Source organism: Mobula hypostoma, chromosome 3 (genome assembly GCF_963921235.1).
Source record: "Mobula hypostoma chromosome 3, sMobHyp1.1, whole genome shotgun sequence".
Lineage (NCBI taxonomy): Eukaryota > Metazoa > Chordata > Chondrichthyes > Myliobatiformes > Myliobatidae > Mobula > Mobula hypostoma.
The window spans coordinates 170,317,727-170,337,223 of NC_086099.1; the positions used below are offsets into that span (position 1 = coordinate 170,317,727).

The 19,497-nt window shown below is 40.8% G+C and overlaps 2 protein-coding genes across 2 annotated transcripts in view; one reads left to right on the forward strand and one right to left on the reverse strand.

Moving 5' to 3' along the window:
* The window catches only part of ctnnal1 (catenin (cadherin-associated protein), alpha-like 1), a 326,511-nt gene extending 319,257 nt beyond the window's left edge, over positions 1-7,254 (forward strand). The window contains exons 18-19 of the mRNA XM_063044087.1: positions 1,735-1,818; positions 3,245-7,254. Coding sequence (XP_062900157.1) covers positions 1,735-1,818; positions 3,245-3,409 — 249 coding nt within the window. The 3' untranslated portion in view covers positions 3,410-7,254. The remainder of the gene's footprint in view (positions 1-1,734; positions 1,819-3,244) is intronic.
* A 144-nt stretch (positions 7,255-7,398) lies between these two features.
* Positions 7,399-19,497, reverse strand: part of abitram (actin binding transcription modulator) — a 28,048-nt gene continuing 15,949 nt past the window's right edge. Inside the window, exons 4-6 of the mRNA XM_063044089.1 lie at positions 9,522-9,598; positions 8,484-8,553; positions 7,399-8,409 (exon numbers count right to left, since the gene is read on the reverse strand). Of these exons, the coding sequence (XP_062900159.1) occupies positions 8,233-8,409; positions 8,484-8,553; positions 9,522-9,598 (324 nt within the window). The 3' untranslated portion in view covers positions 7,399-8,232. The remainder of the gene's footprint in view (positions 8,410-8,483; positions 8,554-9,521; positions 9,599-19,497) is intronic.

Consider the following 19,497-nt stretch of genomic DNA (forward strand, 5'->3'; position numbering starts at 1 on the left):
CTCATCCCGAAGATGTGATTATTGGCTCTTATGAATTATCTCTTAGAGTAGGATATTGGCACCAGAAGAGGGGGGAAAAAATCAAACGAGAGTTAATAGATGTCAGGGAAAGAATCATTAGGACTATCCCCCGCGGAATTGATATGGATCCAATGTCCTTCTGTGTTGTTATAGATTTCAGATACTTTGAATTTATATGGGGTATCAGGTCTTCATCTTCAATGTAAGTCTGTCCTCTGCAGTGACAATGGACTAAGACATCTAAACACCAACTAAGTCTTTGTGCTATCATCATCCCCTTTTCGCTGGACTGCAGTAATGTCCAGCTGAGCAATACTAATTCTAATTCTTGTTGTAAATTCTTGCTTCGGCTTACCCCCACTTCTTTTGGTATTGCATCCCATGGAGTTATTTGTACTTTTCAATGTTTAACCTCTTGTGCAGTTTAATTGCTCCACTATTTTGCCTCCAGCATTTCAGAACCTAAATTACGAATTTCCCTCCATTTACATTTGATCCTTTAATCTATTCCTTTAAAACCTTTAAGAATTTGCTGTAATATCCTTTGTCTGGAAATAAATCCAGCTGATTATGTCAAGACAGTATTATTTATTGACCACCCATCCAGGATGCACTGACAGTCAAGATATACACCCCTAAGACCCAAAAACAGAAACAGTCCCTTCAGCTCATTATATACTCATTTGCCTTGGATCACATGCACTTTTTTTTTTGGACCAGTGTCCCATGAGGGACCTAGTCACATCAACAATGTTATCTCCATGAATACACCTTTTGTTACCTCTGAAAATTTCAATCTAAATGCTAGAGAGGATCTCCCCTTAACAAAGCCAGGTTAGTTTATTTGAGCTTTGCCTTTCTATCTATAGATTTAATCGTGGCTTTTAGAACTTCTTTTTCATTAGACTCCATGGCTAATCCCTGCTCTCCTTCTTGAATAAGGATGTCACCTTGGTAGTAAAGATTTCAATAGTTCCATCAGGGCCTTAGCTATCTCCTTCTTGCCTCCCATAGTTGCCTGAGATGCACCTCATCAGGCCCTGGGAATTTCATCACCAAGTCATCTTTCAACAGCAGCTTGCTACAGAATCTCACTGTCTCATACTCCCCCACCCCATCCCTCCTGGAATTCTCCAACTACAATTTCCTTCACCTTAGATTAAAATTCTGAAATCTAAGAGCACACTTTTGAAAGAAGCCATCAGCACTGTGTCTTTTATATATTTAACTTTGGGATCTGGGTGTGATTAGCAGTTCCTGGCCATCCCAAGGTGTACTTGAAGGAACACATAGGTGGTGGTTTTCCCAAGCACCAGCTACCCTTGACCATGGTCGTAGAGATCATGAGTTTCAAAGGTGTATTCAGCATGGCATGGGCAAGTAACTGCAGTCTGATAACAGTTTAATAAAACCTTGCACGTTGCATCCTGGAACAAATTACAAATCTGTGAACTTATATTTTTCCTAATCTTTACAACTTTGATATTTGTTATTGAAAGTATAACATATACATATGAATTTTTTAAAGGAAACTTTAATCTGTTTATCAAGGGGAGGGTTGACTAAAATTAGTAATATTTATTGTAAGTACTTTTGGATATACTAGCTGTGAAATGAAAAAGGGGGTAATTAATTTTAATTATTACCAAATTCATTACAAAAATTCTAATAGTGTAGATGTAGAGTTATTCTTGTACTCTTCAATATTTCTAGGTTGACACTTCCATTCAGGAGACTATAAACATGATGACTGTGTTGATGAAGGTTCTTTCACTTTGTTACAAACTGTTAAAAAAGGTAAGATTATCTAACTCATGTCTTCTAGTGAATCTTAAAATTAATAATTTTGCAAAACTATTGGTCTATAAACTGAAAACTAACTAAAATTGGGAAATAAAGGATAAATGAAAAGTGTTGTATTTCAGGAAGTCAAACCATGGCAGGGTTTTGCACAATAAATGGTAGGACCTAGGAGGGTGCTGTAGAACAGGTTCCTTTTAGATGGGGACTTTGACAGGGATGTGAAGATGGGGATTGTAATGCTTGTTTTCATCATTCAGGATACCGAGTGCAGGAGTTGGGATGTCATGTTACATCTGTACATGTTGATATAGATATGGAGGACTGCTATAACCCTGCTATACAAAGAATGTCATTAAACTGAAATGGGTGGACCAAAAATTACTGGGACTAGAGGGTTTATGTTACAAGGAGAAGCTGGATAGGCTAGGACTTTTTCCCCTGGAGCACAGGATACCAAGAGGTGACCTCAGAGGTTTATAAAATCAAGTTGGGCATTTATAAGGTGAATGGCCACAATCTTTTCCTCAGTGCAGGGGAGTCCATAATGCAGGTCGCAGTTTTATAGTGAGAGGCAAAAGATTTCCCTTCAGTGACAACTTTTTCTATATGAAGGTGATGCATACATGAAAAAAGCTGCCAGAACAAGTGGTACAATTATTGCTTTTCTATCCATGTACCTGTCTAAATGTTTTTAAAAGTGTTAGAGGGAAATAGGCCAATCACTGGCAAATGGGACTAGCTGAGTTTGGCAGCCTGGTCACTTTGGACAAGTTGGGCAAAGGGCTTGTCTCTGTGTTGTACAGCTCGATGATTCCAACCAAACAGCTGAATGAATTTATAGTTTACCATCATTTCATTACTTAGTGAAAGAAATTTTTAAAAACAACATGGTGGGGAAAGAAACTGTATTGTGTTTGCAATGAAGTTCAATGTCATCTAACTAGGTTTAGTCTCTGATTTAGGTTCCAGTTCTGTTGGTAAATTTCTAAGTACAATAATTATAAACAGGTAGTACTCTAGTCACTGACAATAAGGAAGGCCTAAATGAATACAACTCATAACCACCTCTATAAAACAGATTAGCATATAATTAAACTGCACTAAATTATATGATTGCACAAAGCTGTTGATTGAATAAAGAACATTTGTCAAGGTGATTGGAGAACATAATGAGTGCTCTTGGTCCAATTATATTGATTAAAGTAAAAATCTGTTCACTCACCATGTCAATGCAGTACATTACACTTTTATTGGATAAATAATGTGATAAATTTACATTAATAACACAAATTGTAATTTTGAAAATACAGCTGCAACTTGCCTATAGGGAAAATTTCCTTTTGTATCTGTTAAATGTGATTTTATGTTTTACATTCTATGAATCATCCTGTACTGTTCTAATATGATTTATCTTTTACAGTATAAAGTAGATCACACATTTCTGGGCACACCCCACAGCTGGAGAGGTAACCAAATGCAGACGGTTGCAAATGGCGAGAGCTTAGAGGCAAAGAACACAGATACATTTGGAGTGAAATCTCTGGAAAGGCACATGGCAAATTTGACATACTTAGAGAGCAAATAAAGGGGGAAATTCTAGAGTAGTTGCAACGCAATACATTGTCAGATGTACTGTAAAGTCTGTTAGTTCATAGTACACAGTAATTAATGTCTGACATTTATAGTACTTATAGATATAAATAGCAGCAATGTGCCCACCATGATTTGAATGTTTAAGATCTACAACAATTATTTTTCCCCCAACTCTACTAATTTAAATAATATTAAGAAAATAGGTAATTTGGTTAGTTATCTTCTCTGAAATGTATTAATGCTGGGTTTTTGTTTTAGCCTGCTAATGTCTAAACCTTTTCTGTGAATGTCTTACTGATGTGATTAATCCTTTGATGCTGCTAGGATCATAAATGTGCAAAAACCAAATTGGATACAACAGCATATGTTACTGTTGTGTAAGGTAATTAAACCAAATTATAATATTTGCAGGCAGGTTATTGTAGTATACTTTCATTTGGGTACATTGAAATCAAACAAGTTTTTACCACTGTTGTTTCTGCTGCTGCTAAATGTAAATTTCCTAGGAAGATCCAGTGTACTTCCTAGTAAAACTTGCCCAAACATAATTGGATTTTTCAAATTTTCTTTGGTTCCAATCTCATTTGTTTCCTCCCCACCGCATCAAAATAAATTTTTTCATAATGCTTGATAAGTTAAAATCTACTTGTACATCAAGCAGATCGCAAGTTTTAAACAGATAGCTTTTATCTTCTTCCCTTTGAATCTCCTCTTCCCACATGAACTCTGTACCTAATTTCACTTTTTCTAGTGATGTTGATACTGCAGTGCAGTGGGGTTAGAATGTGATGTATGCATTGCTGGAAATATTTAGTAAAGTACTTGGACTGAATTTGTATTACCTGTAAAGGCAGTTTTTTAAACATTTCTCTAACAATTAACATGAAAAATTATATTTTTTAAAATAAAATTCTAATTCATTAATCATCATTACTTTGCGTATTGTTTAATGATCTTCACATGCATATGTGTCATGTAATAGATTTTTTAAAAATCTGTTTCTATCTCATGTCATGACCACCAATAAGCTTTGCTTCAATGATTATATATTTATCTCAAACTTGAAATACTAAATAATTTATCTTTTAGATTTACAGTACTGATATTTTCAGAATGTCACAATTGTTCCAATTTTACTGTAGTCATAGTAAAGCAGCTTACATGAAAAATAGCTATTTTTGATCTTACTTACCTATTGTAACTTGTAATAGAACTTTTCCCTCACTCCACAGGTGCTGCATGAGCTGGTGATTATTTTCAGCAATTTTAGTTTTCAAAAACTAGAATTACATCAGCTGCAAAATGTTTTAAGGTTACTCAATGCAATTTAAGTTACAGTTTGACACATGGAATAATCATCATAAAAATACATCTCCTTTGTCAGTGAAAACTTTCAGCTCTCTATGCACATCAAAATTACTTGTTCACACTAGTACCAAGAAGTTGAGGAATTGTTACCAGTTTCCCTTAGTCCTACTAAATAAATGACTCAAAGAGTTTTTTGGAAGTTTTGGAATTTAATGCTTGCCCATCAACCAATCTACAGCCACCCGAGGATCCACCAATAGACAACCATTTAGCAGAACGTCTTACTCAAGTATTGACACCACAATTCATCAACCTTTAAATTAAGTAACTGTTTGAAAAAGTAATGCCAAACCGTTCATGAAATTCTTGCCAGTTTTTATTGCTCTTATTCCACTTTACATTTTAAAAATATTATTCAGCATTAATCACATCCCAATGCAAAGACAATTAGTTTCTCATGAAGTAAAGATTAATTATGATCAACCAGCAATTCCTATTTTTTGGGACATCCCAATCTCCATCAGGAACAGTTTTTTTTAAAAAGTCCAACACTGAAAAAACAGCATTTAAAATGAATTTTATTTCTACATTGTTTCAGAACCTGCTGATTGTTCAGGTGCTTTGATAAATAATGAAGATGTTGGCCCATTATATTTCTCCAAATTGCATAATTTTTGTGCAACGAATACAACAGTAAAACGGGCACTCAGTGTAACTGGGATTCTACATTAGCTTGTGTCCATTCGTTAATCTGGGTAAATATTATAGATTTCATCCTACTAACAAAATCCTGCACTGTTGCAATGAAGATCCATGTTTGTTTGAGGAACAGCACCTCATCTTCCATCTTGGCATACGCTAGCCTTTCGGTCTTAATGTTCGATTCAACAACTTCAGGTAACTATTTCTCTGTTTCTAACAGTCTGTGACATCCATACCTGTTGTAACTTGTACTGGAATTTATCCCTCACTCCACAGGTGCTGCATGAACTGGCGATTATTTTCAGCATTTTCTATTTTTAAAAAACTAGAATTACATCAGCTACAAAATGTTTTAAGGATACAAGGGAAAGACCTGATTACTCAATGCAGTTTAAGTTAGTTAGATACATGGAATAGTCATCATACAAATACATCTCCTTTGTCAGTGAAGACTCTGTTTCTATTAGTCTGTGATATCAGGTCAGCTTTTCTTCCTTAGAATATAGAGGACGTGCCCTGCCTGAGCTTCGGGGCAGATCTTCCAGCTCTGCGTTTCACAAAGTTTAACATTCTTAACTGCTCTCATTCACTTACTGACCAGCTCACATGTTTACAGCTTATCCCCCATGGTCAAAGACCAGTAATTGTGAAGGAGGAGAAACAATATTAATTGCGTATAAAATGTTCCTGCATGTTTGCAGGTGGATTAACCATATACATGCACAATCCTGTCATATTTTGAGACATAAGGGTTAAATACGCCTTTGGTTTGTCTCCAAGTCCAGGCTGAGGGGTGTAGTTCCATGTTTTTCCTCCCCACTAGCTCTGTAGATACTTTGCCCAGGCATGATTGGGGTTAAGGATGTTGGTGGACCTGGCAAATGATTTGTAATCTGTTCCTATTGGCCTCAAGATGGTATTGGCTTTTGTATGAAGCCATTCCACTGACTGTTTTGTAAACAATATCAGAGAATCATTAAAGTTAATGTTGCACTGGAGTGGATGGGTAGACTGGGCAAAGAGGCCAGGGGCTTCTCAAATGTCATCAGTGAACTTAGGTGGGTTTATTTTACATGTTCAAAGCTTTCCTTTAAAAGAAACTGGAGTCAAAGGCACATCACCTTTACAATACTAAACTGAATAACACCAAAGTAAAAAAGGATCATGATAATAAATAATTGATACATACCTATTGATAGTTTTGCAGCATTGTCTATTAAGAAAACAAGCACAACTGGCTGAACTATGTCATTAAATCCTGAGCAGCCCAGATGGACTGTCCTATTAACTGTATTACAACCAAGGTTTGTTAATCCAGATATAGAGTGGTGCTCTACGAGCAGGTTTTACACACCACCTAATAGATGACATGGTAGCATAACAGTTAGTGTAGACAAGGTAAGACGAGGAAACACACATCAGTCCTCAGAAGGATCAGAAGTGAACAGTTCAAGTTGCCAGGTGTCAATATCTGAGGACCTATCCGAGGACCAACATCTCGATGCAGTTACAAAGAAAGCACAACAACGGATACATTTCACTAGGAGTTTGAGGAGATTCGCTATGTCACCAAAGCCACTTGCAAACTTCTGCAGATGTACGACGGAGAGCATTCTAACTGGCTGCATCACTGTCAGGGTTGGGAGAGGTGCAGAGAAACACTGCACAGGATCCAAAATAAGCTGTTCAAAGTTGTAATCTCAATCACCTCCATCATGGGCACTAGCCTCCCCAACAACCAGGACATCTCCAAGAAAGGATACCTTAAAAAGGCCCCCCTTTGCCCAGGACATGCCCCATTTTCATTGCTACCATCAGAGAAGAGATATAGGAGCCTGAATGCACGCACGCAATGATTCAGGAACAGCTTCTTCCCCGCTGCCATCAGATTTCTGAATGGACATTGAACCCACAAACACTACCTCACTTTTTTACCCATATTTTTTGCACTAATTTAATAAATACACACACTTACTGTAATTTACAGTTTTTATTATATATTGAATTGTACTGCTGCCATTTAACAACAAATTTCATGACATATGCCAGTGATATTAAACCTGATTCTGAATTGATTTACAGTGCTAGTGATCACTGACCGGGTTTCATTTCTGCTGCTGCAAGAAATTTGCATTCTTTCTTTGACCTCGTAGGTTTCCTCCCACTTTGTAAAGGCAGGGTTAGTGAGCTATATTGGTGCCAGAAGCATGGCAAAACTTGTGGGGTGCCACAGCACATCCTTGGCTTGTGTTGGTCATTGATGCAAAACAGTGGATTTTATGTTTCAGTGTACATGTGATAAAGCTAATTCTCAACTCTTTCTTGCTATTTTGCTTACATTCTTAATTCACCGTCATACAATATCATTTCAGTAAACTCAGTTTGCTTCAAGGGAACTTGAGGACAGAGCCTTGGTGTGCACAGGAGCTCGAGGGTGGGAATTACAAACATGACTTAGTAAGTCCTTTTACACTTGCCTTAATAAACTATTAACAATTATTTTTCCTATTTAAATATTGGGTAAATAAGACCAATTCATACTACATAAATAGAACTAAATGTATGTATTTAGAATCAATGGGAGTTGCCAGAAAGCAAGTTTAAATCCCAAGATAATCAGTCCATTATTTAGGAGATTTTTGTTTTCTACAGAAGGCACAGTCGTATACTGTGATGCACTGAACAATGATGTACACTTCCGATACACGATGGGAACAAATTATCACGTTTAGAAGCAGTAAGCTTCAAAAAGATTTCAAAGTCATTACTTCAGTTTCAGAAAGCTCCTGCATGCCTTTCAGTTCTTCAAGCTATATCAAGGGATACAGGATCACGGAGGTCAGCATTTAACTGTTTTGCTGCCGTACTGTCTCTCTTCAAAATTACATCTTCATATATCTCCTGGTTAATTAAATTTTGGGTTATGCTTTTGCTTTCTTCAAACTTGGGTAACACAACAGCAATATATCCTTCTGTGGAAGGCTAAGGGTAAAGAATAAAAAGAGTGTTAGATTAAATAAAGTAAAACAATATCAATTTATACATTTTTATTTTACCTTTTCTTGTAGAAGGCTGGGCCGCTGGAGAATATTTTCATTTACTTCCAATAACCGTCCTCTGATACAGCTATAATAAAGAAGACACTTTGTTAACTGTGGAATATTTTATTTGTACAGCCCCTGTCATAGCTCTATGTTTAAGGGGCACTAAGAGATCTCAGCAACACTAATTCTGATGATGCATTTTGTAAAGTCAAATCAGCATGAGATTTGTACTATGAATAGTACAGCAGTAGGGAACCCAGGAATTTAAATGCAGAGTTTGTTAAGAGTGGCACCAAAGGTAAACAAGGTAATGTAAAAGGCATTTAGCAAGCTGGCCTTCATCAGTCAGGGCAACAAATATAAGAGTTGGGACATTGTTATCTAGCTGTACAAGTCACTGGTGAGGTTGCACTTGAAATACTGTTTACAGTTTTGGTCACTTTGTTATAGGAAAGACATAGTTAAACTGGAAAGCATACAGATGTTGCCAGGATTAAAGGGCCTGAATTATCTGGAGAGGTTGGCCGAGCTAGGTCTTTATTCCTTAAGATGTAGGAAAATGAAGGGGAACCTTACAGAAATATTTAAAATTATGAAACGCAAAGGCAGATGGCAAGTCTTTTCCCTGGGGTAAGGGAATCTGAAACCAGGGACCTAGGCTAAGAGGGGAAAGATTTAAAGGGGCTAGAGTAGCAACTTATTCCACACAGTGAATGGTGAGTATCTGGAATGAGCTGCCAGAGGAAGAGGTTGAGACAGGTACATGAAGGGGCAGGGTTTAGAGGAAAGGAATATGGGCCAAATACTGAAAACTGGGTGGTTACCATGATCAGCATATACTCATTGGATCAAAAGGCCTATGTCCATGCTGCATTGTTTTATAAATCTATGGCACTTGACTGCCTTTAACTTAAGATTTAAGATTTCTGAATGAAAACTAATTAGGATGACAGGTGACACAATTGGCAATTACTTCCAAAAAGTATAAATCTACTTGGTGAAATTAAATTCATTAGATATTCTACTCACAAATCTTAATAAATACCTTACCTGTATATTGTGTACTCCTCACCATCTTCACACATTATTCTGCACAATGGGGCAAGTTCTGTCAGGAATTGTCCACCCTGAAAGTTATGTGCACAGATAGTTTGCATTCACCAAGGGAAATATATACTATCCACCTTAACATTTTCTATGCTTCAACTGATAAAATGGTCTTAACAATGGCTTAAAATATTTAATTTAAAAGATAATGCCAATACTAACTACGGTAAAGGTATCTAAACATATGTGTCTGAAAACACAATTGCGTACTAAAAATATAGACTGGTGAAATATTGTGAGGCTATAGAATACCTTATAATCTAGGACAATTCACACCCAATGGATCAGTCATCATATAAAGAAACCTTATTGAATTTGCATATAGTATGGTTCCACAAATTAAATATTGATATTTCCTGTTTTCCTTAAAAATAGCTCTATACATTTTTCCATCTACTGGAGTTGGCAGATTTATTGAAGGTGGGGGCTGGATTAAAGACAAACCTGAAAAATATGGCATTTCCACAATTATGACTTCCTTAGTATTGGAAAGAAGTGCCATTGCACTCTTACTGAGTAGAGTACGAATCTGTGACCTCCCAGTTTAAAAACTGGACTAATATCACTAAACCAGAGTTACAGGTTTTTGCAACAAATAATTCCCAATCCACATAGCAACCAAACTAAGTACTTTCACAATCCAGCAACATCAGATTAAAACAGGCAAAGCCAACAGTGGCTGACACATTGGTAGAATTGCTGTCTCACAGCAGTGGGGACTTTGGTTCAATTCTAACTGCAGTTACTGTCTGAGTCAAGTCTGCAGAGTCTTCCTGTGACTGTGGTTTTCCTGCATATTCTCCAATTTCCTCCCACATCCCGAAGTCAAGTGGGCTGGTAGGTTAATTAGCAACTGTAAATTGCCTCTAGTGTGTAGCAGAGTAGAAACTAGGGGAGTTAATGAGACCGTGGAGAAGAATTAATGAATGAATGTACTATCAGTGTAAATGGTTGGCTGATGGCCCATGCAGACTCGGTTGACCAAAAGGCTCTGTTTCCATACTATGTTTATTCGTTTCCATGAGAAGCAGTTAACAAGAAGCAAATATGCACAGTTGGTGATTGCTAAAATTAATGTTGGGTAATTAAATCCAAAGCTGAAACCTTACAGCCAAAATGACACCCAAGACACATACTTATCCATTTCTCATCTTCACTCCTCCCTGTATTTAACCCTTCCACCACTGGCAATTGAAAAGACCATACCATGGAGTTTCCTCTCTAATCCTCTCCTTTAACTAAGATTCTGATCATATCTCATTATGTGGCTTGCTTTGTTTGATAATACTATTGTGAAGTACAATATGGTATATTAAGGTACTATAAAAAAAATGAGTATTAATTTTTTTTTTAAAAACACATTCCTTTATGGATTGCAAGAGCACAAGGCAAGAGTCCTCATTTACTTTGCTGACCTGATCTGATTTTGGCCTCAACTTGACTTTTACACAATTGCACGTAATCATAAAACTCACCTATAGTCCAAGAATCTGACCATCTTTCCCTGAATATATTCAACAATTCAGTATCAAGGATAGTGAATTTCAAAGATTCATGTCTGAAGGAATGGCTCTTCATTGTCTTAAATGGGTGACCCCCCTATTCTGAAACTTTGACCCGAATTCTAAATTTCCCCATGAGCAAAAACATCCTCTATAGTCTATATCTACCTTGCAAAGCACCCAAAGAAACTTATGTTTCAATATTGTATCTCCAATGAGCATAGGCTCAACCTGCTCAATCTCATAAGCTAACAACAGGAATTTTGCAGATGCTGGAAATTCAAGCAACACACATCAAAGTTGCTGGTGAACGCAGCAGGCCAGGCAGCATCTCTAGGAAGAGGTGCAGTCGACGTTTCAGGCCAAGACCCTTCGTCAGGACTAACTGAAGGAAGAGTGAGTAAGGGATTTGAAAGTTGGAGGGGGAGGGGGAGATCCAAAATGATAGGAGAAGACAGGAGGGGGAGGGATAGAGCCAAGAGCTGGACAGGTGATAGGCAAAAGGGGATACGAGAGGATCATGGGACAGGAGGTCCGGGAAGAAAGACAAGGGGGGGGACCCAGAAGATGGGCAAGAGGTATATTCAGAGGGACAGAGGGAGAAAAAGGAGAGTGAGAGAAAGAATGTGTGCATAAAAATGAGTAACAGATGGGGTACAAGGGGGACGTGGGGCCTTAGCGGAAGTTAGAGAAGTCGATGTTCATGCCATCAGGTTGGAGGCTACCCAGACGGAATATAAGGTGTTGTTCCTCCAACCTGAGTGTAGCTTCATCTTTACAGTAGAGGAGGCTGTGGATAGACATATCAGAATGGGAATGGGATGTGGAATTAAAATGTTTGGCCACTGGGAGATCCTGCTTTCTCTAGCGGACAGAGCGTAGATGTTCAGCAAAGCGGTCTCCCAGTCTGCGTCGGGTCTCGCCAATATATAAAAGGCCACATCGGGAGCACCGGACGCAGTATATCACCCCAGTCGACTCACAGGTGAAGTGTTGCCTCACCTGGAAGGACTGTTTGGGGCCCTGAATGGTGGTAAGGGAGGAAGTGTAAGGGCATGTGTAGCACTTGTTCCGCTTACACGGATAAGTGCCAGGAGGGAGGTCAGTGGGGAGGGATGGGGGGGACAAATGGACAAGGGAGTTGTGTAGGGAGCGATCCCTGCGGAATGCAGAGAGAGGTGGGGAGGGAAAGTGGTGGGATCCCGTTGGAGGTGGCGGAAGTTACGGAGAATAATATGTTGGACCCGGAGGCTGGTGGGGTGGTAGGTGAGGACCAGGGGAACCCTATTCCTAGTGGAGTGGCAGGAGGATGGAATGAGAGCAGATGTACGTGAAATGGGGGAGATGCGTTTAAGAGCAGAGTTGATAGTGGAGGAAGGGAGGCCCCTTTCTTTAAAAAAGGAAGGCATCTCCCTCGTCCTAGAATGAAAAGCCTCATCCTGAGAGCAGATGCGGCGGAGACGGAGGAATTGCGAGAAGGGGATGGCGTTTTTGCAAGAGACAGGGTGAGAAGAGGAATAGTCCAGATAGCTGTGAGAGTCAGTAGGCTTATAGTAAGCCGACCTATTGTCTCAGCTTGCTCCTGCCCCACCAAACTCATTTCTGCATACCTCGACACTGTTTTATCACCCCTTGTTCAATCCCTTCCGACCTATGTTCGTGACACTTCTCACGCTCTTAAACTTTTCAATGATTTTAAGTTCCCTGGCCCCCACCACTTTATTTTCACCATGGATGTCCAGTCCTTATATACTTCCATCCCCCATCAGGAAGGTCTCAAAGCTCTACGCTTCTTTTTGGATTCCAGACCTAATCAGTTCCCCTCTACCACCACTCTGCTCCGTCTAGCGGAATTAGTCCTTACTCTTAATAATTTCTCCTTTGGCTCCTCCCACTTCCTCCAAACTAAAGGTGTAGCTATGGGCACCCGTATGGGTCATAGCTATGCCTGCCTTTTTGTTGGGTTTGTGGAACAATCTATGTTCTGTGCCTATTCTGGTATTTGTCCCCCACTTTTCCTTCGCTACATCAACGACTGCATTGGCGCTGCTTCCTGCACGCATGCAGAACTCGTTGACTTTATTAACTTTGCCTCCAACTTTCACCCTGCCCTCAAGTTTACCTGGTCCATTTCTGACACCTCCCTCCCCTTTCTAGATCTTTCTGTCTCTGTCTCTGGAGACAGCTTATCCACTGATGTCTACTATAAGCCTACTGACTCTCACAGCTATCTGGACTATTCCTCTTCTCACCCTGTCTCTTGCAAAAACGCCATCCCCTTCTCGCAATTCCTCCATCTCCGCCGTATCTGCTCTCAGGTTAAGGCTTTTCATCCAAGGACGAGGGAGATGTCTTCCTTTTTTAAAGAAAGGGGCTTCCCTTCCTCCACTATCAACTCTGCTCTTAAACGCATCTCCCCCATTTCACGTACATCTGCTCTCATTCCATCCTCCCCCCACCCCACTATGAATAGGGTTCCCCTGGTCCTCACCTACCACCCCACCAGCCTCCAGGTCCAACATATTATTCTCCGTAACTTCCGCCACCTCCAACAGGATCCCACCACTAAGCACATCTTTCCCTCCCCACCTCTCTCTGCATTCCGCAGGGATCGCTCCCTACACAACTCCCTTGTCCATTCGTCCCCCCCATCCCTCCCCACTGATCTCCCTACTGGCACTTATCCGTGTAAGCGGAACAAGTGCTACACATGCCCTTACACTTCCTCCCTTACCACCATTCATAGAAACATAGAAACATAGAAAATAGGTGCAGGAGTAGGCCATTCGGCCCTTCGAGCCTGCACCGCCATTTATCATGATCATGGCTGATCATCCAACTCAGAACCCCGCCCCAGCCTTCCCTCCATACCCCCTGACCCCCGTAGCCACAAGGGCCATATCTAACTCCCTCTTAAATATAGCCAATGAACTGGCCTCAACTGTTTCCTGTGGCAGAGAATTCCACAGATTCACCACTCTCTGTGTGAAGAAGTTTTTCCTAATCTCGGTCCTAAAAGGCTTCCCCTCTATCCTCAAACTGTGGCCCCTCGTTCTGGACTTCCCCAACATCGGGGACAATCTTCCTGCATCTAGCCTGTCCAATCCCTTTAGGATCTTATACGTTTCAATCAGATCCCCCCTCAATCTTCTAAATTCCAACAAGTACAAGCCCAGTTCATCCAGTCTTTCTTCATATGAAAGTCCTGCCATCCCAGGACTCAATCTGGTGAACCTTCTTTGTACTCCCTCTATGGCAAGGATGTCTTTCCTCAGATTAGGGGACCAAAACTGCACACAATACTCCAGGTGTGGTCTCACCAAGGCCTTGTACAACTGCAGTAGTACCTCCCTGCTCCTGTACTCGAATCCTCTCGCTATAAATGCCAGCATACCATTCGCCTTTTTCACCGCCTGCTGTACCTGCATGCCCACTTTCAATGACTGGTATATAATGACACCCAGGTCTCGTTGCACCTCCCCTTTTCCTAATCGGCCACCATTCAGATAATAATCTGTTTTCCTATTTTTGCCACCAAAGTGGATAACTTCACATTTATCCACATTAAATTGCATCTGCCATGAGTTTGCCCACTCACCCAACCTATCCAAGTCACCCTGCATCCTCTTAGCATCCTCCTCACTGCTAACACTGCCACCCAGCTTCGTGTCATCCGCAAACTTGGAGATGCTGCATTTAATTCCCTTACCCAAGTCATTAATATATATTGTAAACAACTGGGGTCCCAGCACTGAGCCTTGCGGTACCCCACTAGTCACCGCCTGCCATTCTGAAAAGGTCCCGTTTATTCCCACTCTTTGCTTCCTGTCTGCTAACCAATTCTCCACCCACACCAATACCTTACCCCCAATACCGTGTGCTTTAAGTTTGCACACTAATCTCTTGTGTGGGATCTTGTCAAAAGCCTTTTGAAAATCTAAATATACCACATCCACTGGTTCTCTCCTATCCACTCTACTAGTTACATCCTCAAAAAATTCTATGAGATTCGTCAGACATGATTTTCCTTTCACAAATCCATGCTGACTTTGTCTGATCATTTTACCGCTTTCCAAATGTGCTGTTATCACATCCTTGATAACTGACTCCAGCAGTTTCCCCACCACCGACGTTAGGCTAATTGGTCTATAATTCCCCGGTTTCTCTCTCCCTCCTTTTTTAAAAAGTGGAGTTACATTAGCCACCCTCCAATCCTCAGGAACTAGTCCAGAATCTAACGAGTTTTGAAAAATTATCACTAATGCATCCACTATTTCTTGGGCTACTTCCTTAAGCACTCTAAGATGCAGACCATCTGGCCCTGGGGATTTATCTGCCTTCAATCCCTTCAATTTACCTAACACCACTTCCCTACTAACATGTATTTCGCTCAGTTCCTCCATCTCACTGGACCCTCTGTCCCCTACTATTTCAGGAAGATTATTTATGTCCTCCTTAGTGAAGACAGAACCAAAGTAATTATTCAATTGGTCTGCCGTGTCCTTGCTCCCCATAATCAATTCACCTGTTTCTGTCTGTAGGGGACCTACAGTCTTTTCTATTTTACATATCTATAACAGCTTTTACAGTCAGTTTTTATGTTCCCTGCCAGTTTTCTCTCATAATCTTTTTTCCCCTTCCTAATAAAGCCCTTTGTCCTCCTCTGCTGAACTCTGAATTTCTCCCAGTCCTCAGGTGAGCCACTTTTTCTGGCTAATTTGTATGCTTCTTCTTTGGAATTGATACGATCCGTAATTTCTCTTGTCAGCCACGGGTGCACTACCTTCCTTGATTTATTCTTTTGCCAAACTGGGATGAACAATTGTTGTAGTTCATCCATGCAATCTTTAAATGCTTACCATTGCATATCCACCGTCAATCCTTTAAGTGTCATTTGCCAGTCTATCTTAGCTAATTCACATCTCATACCTTCAAAGTTACCCTTCTTTAAGTTCAGAACCTTTGTTTCTGAATTAACTATGTCACTCTCCATCTTAATGAAGAATTTCACCATATTATGGTCACTCTTACCCAAGGGGCCTCTCACGACAAGATTGCTAATTAACCCTTCCTCATTGCTCAATACCCAGTCCAGAATAGCCTGCTCTCTAGTTGGTTCCTCGACATGTTGGTTCAAAAAACCATCCCGCATACATTCCAAGAAATCCTCTTCCTCAGCACCTTTACCAATTTGGTTCACCCAATCTACATGTAGATTGAAGTCACCCATTACAACTGCTGTTCCTTTATTGCACACATTTCTAATTTCCTGTTTAATACCATCCCCGACCTCACTACTACTGTTAGGTGGCCTGTACACAACTTCCACCAGCGTTTTCTGCCCCTTAGTGTTATGCAGCTCTACCCATATCGATTCCACATCTTCCCGGCTTATGTCCTTCCTTTCTATTGCATTAATCTCTTCTTTAACCAGCAATGCCACCCCTCCTCCCCTTCCGTCATGTCTATCCCTCCTGAATATTGAATATCCCTGAACGTTGAGCTCCCATCCCTGGTCACCCTGGAGCCATGTCTCTGTGATCCCAACTATATCATAATCATTAATAACAATCTGCACTTTCAATTCATCCACCTTATTACGAATGTTCCTTGCATTGACACACAAAGCCTTCAGGCGCTCTTTTACAACTCTCTTAGCCCTTATACAATTATGTTGAAAAGTGGCCCTTTTTAATGCTTGCCCTGGATTTGTCGGCCTGCCACTATTACTTTTCTCCTTAGTACTTTTTGCTTCTACCCTCACTTTACACCCCTCTGTCTCTCTGCACTGGTTCCCATCCCCCTGTTGTGAACTAACCTCCTCACGCCTAGCCTCTTTAATTTGATCCCCACCCCCCAACCATTCTAGTTTAAAGTCACCTCAGTAGCCCCCGCTAATCTCCCTGCCAGGATATTGGTCCCCCTAGGATTCAAGTGTAACCCGTCCTTTTTGTACAGGTCACGCCTGCGCCAAAAGAGGTCCCAATGATCCAAAAACTTGAATCCCTGCCCCCTGCTCCAATCCCTCAGCCACGCATTTATCCTCCACCTCATCGCATTCCTACTCTCACTGTCGCGTGGCACAGGCAGCAATCCCAAGATTACTACCTTTGCGGTCCTTTTTCTCAATTCCCTTCCTAGCTCCCTATATTCTCCTTTCAGGACCTCATCCCTTCTCCTACCTATGTCATTGGTACCTATATGTACCATGACCTCTGGCTCCTCACCCTCCCACTTCAGGATATCTTGGACACGATCAGAAATATCCCGGACCCTGGCACCTGGGAGGCAAACTACCATCCGGGTCTCTGGACTGCGTCCACAGAATCGCCTATCTGACCCCCTTACTATTGAGTCCCCTATCACAACTGCCCTCCTCTTCCTTTCCCTACCCTTCTGAGCTACAGGGCCAGACTCTGTGCCGGAGGCACGATCACTGTTGCTTCCCCCGGTTAAGCTGTCCCCCCCAACAGTACTCAAACAGGAGTACCTGTTGTTAAGGGGCACAGCCACCGGGGTACTCCCTATTACCTGACTTTTCCCCTTCCCCCTCCTAACCGTGACCCACTTGTCTGCCTCCCGTTGCCCCGGCGTGACCACCTGCCTGCAACTCCTCTCTATCACCTCCTCACTCTCCCTGACCCCAAACAGTCCTTCCAGGTGAGGCAACACTTCACCTGTGAGTCGACTGGGGTGATATACTACGTCCGGTGCTCCTGATGGGCCTTTTATATATTGGCGAGACCCGACGCAGACTGGGAGACCGCTTTGCTGAACATCTACGCTCTGTCCGCCAGAGAAAGCAGGATCTCCCAGTGGCCACACATTTTAATTCCACATCCCATTCCCATTCTGACATGTCTATTCACGTCCTCCTCTACTGTAAAGATGAAGCCTCACTCAGGTTGGAGGAACAACACCTTATATTCCGTCTGGGTAGCCTCCAACCTGATGGCATGAACATCGACTTCTCTAACTTCCGCTAAGGCCCCACCTCCACCTCGTACCCCATCTGTTACTCATTTTTATGCACACATTCTTTCTCTCACTCTCCTTTTTCTCCCTCTGTCCCTCTGAATATACCTCTTGCCCATCCTCTGAGTCACCCCCCCCCCTTGTCTTTCTTCCCGGACCTCCTGTCCCATGATCCTCTCGTATCCCCTTTTGCCTATCACCTGTCCAGCTCTTGGCTCCATCCCTCCAACTTTCAAATCCCTTACTCACTCTTCCTTCAGTTAGTCCTGACGAAGGGTCTCGGCCTGAAACGTCGACTGCACCTCTTCCTACAGATGCTGCTTGGCCTGCTGCGTTCACCAGCAACTTTGATGTGTGTTGCAATCTCATAAGCTCTTCATTGCATCAATCGACATGGTAAAACTTCATTAAACTGGCCCCATTCAAGTATATCTACCGATAATTACCCTCTACTCTCTAAATAAATTACCAAAAGTGTAGGTACAACAGGTTTGGTCTCACCAACAAAATGTACACTTTTAACAATTTTGTCCTATGTATATACACTGTATGGTCATCATTGGGAAGGATGGCATTTATTGTTCAGGGTTTGGACAGCCACTTTCTCCAACTGTTGTTGGAACTGTACTGAATCATATAAATGGAAATTATTTCAATATACTTCTGAATTGAAGGAGAAAATTATTTAGGAACTCAGGAAGTGAGTCACTTGCAACATGATATTCAACTTCTGAACTGCTCTAACAGCAACAGTACTTACATTCGTATTCCAAGTGTTAAATGGAGTCTACTGCTCAGAAACGGGTGGTGCAAACAAAGTAACTCACGCTGGAGTACATTATTGGACATTGCTGAGTAAACACACACACAATGAATAGGTGATATTGAAGACAAAGTGTTACTAAAATTGGTGGTATAGAAAATGTCAAAATTTGCATTCAGGAGGATCAAATCTATCAAAAAACATTTGATGAAATATCTTGCTGTTATGAATCATAGGCCAATATAAAATAATTAGCCTGGAAAAACTGGGCCAGCTAAGTTTTGGATAATACAGATGCTCGAGTGGAATGATGGGTCGCTTAAAAACCAATGACATCACTTATTAGCTATTTTTCACAAAAAAATAGAGGACAGACATTGCAATTAGTTTTGAGGCAAACATGAATGTTCACATATACACATCAAATGAAGAAAGAAAATTACACTAAAACAAGGAAGAGATGATGGTGATGTAAAATATCCAGGACCAGATCTAAGTTACACTGCAATACTTTTGGTAAATAACAGTTAATATTTCCTCCAATTTCTCATATGGCAATCTTCCTAAATTTAGATGATCTAATAACCACTGAAACAGTATAGGCCTTTTCCTTTGTTACACTAAGTCACTGTTTGTACTGGAGGTAAACAATAAGGTGATTTTTGTCTGAAAAGGTGGT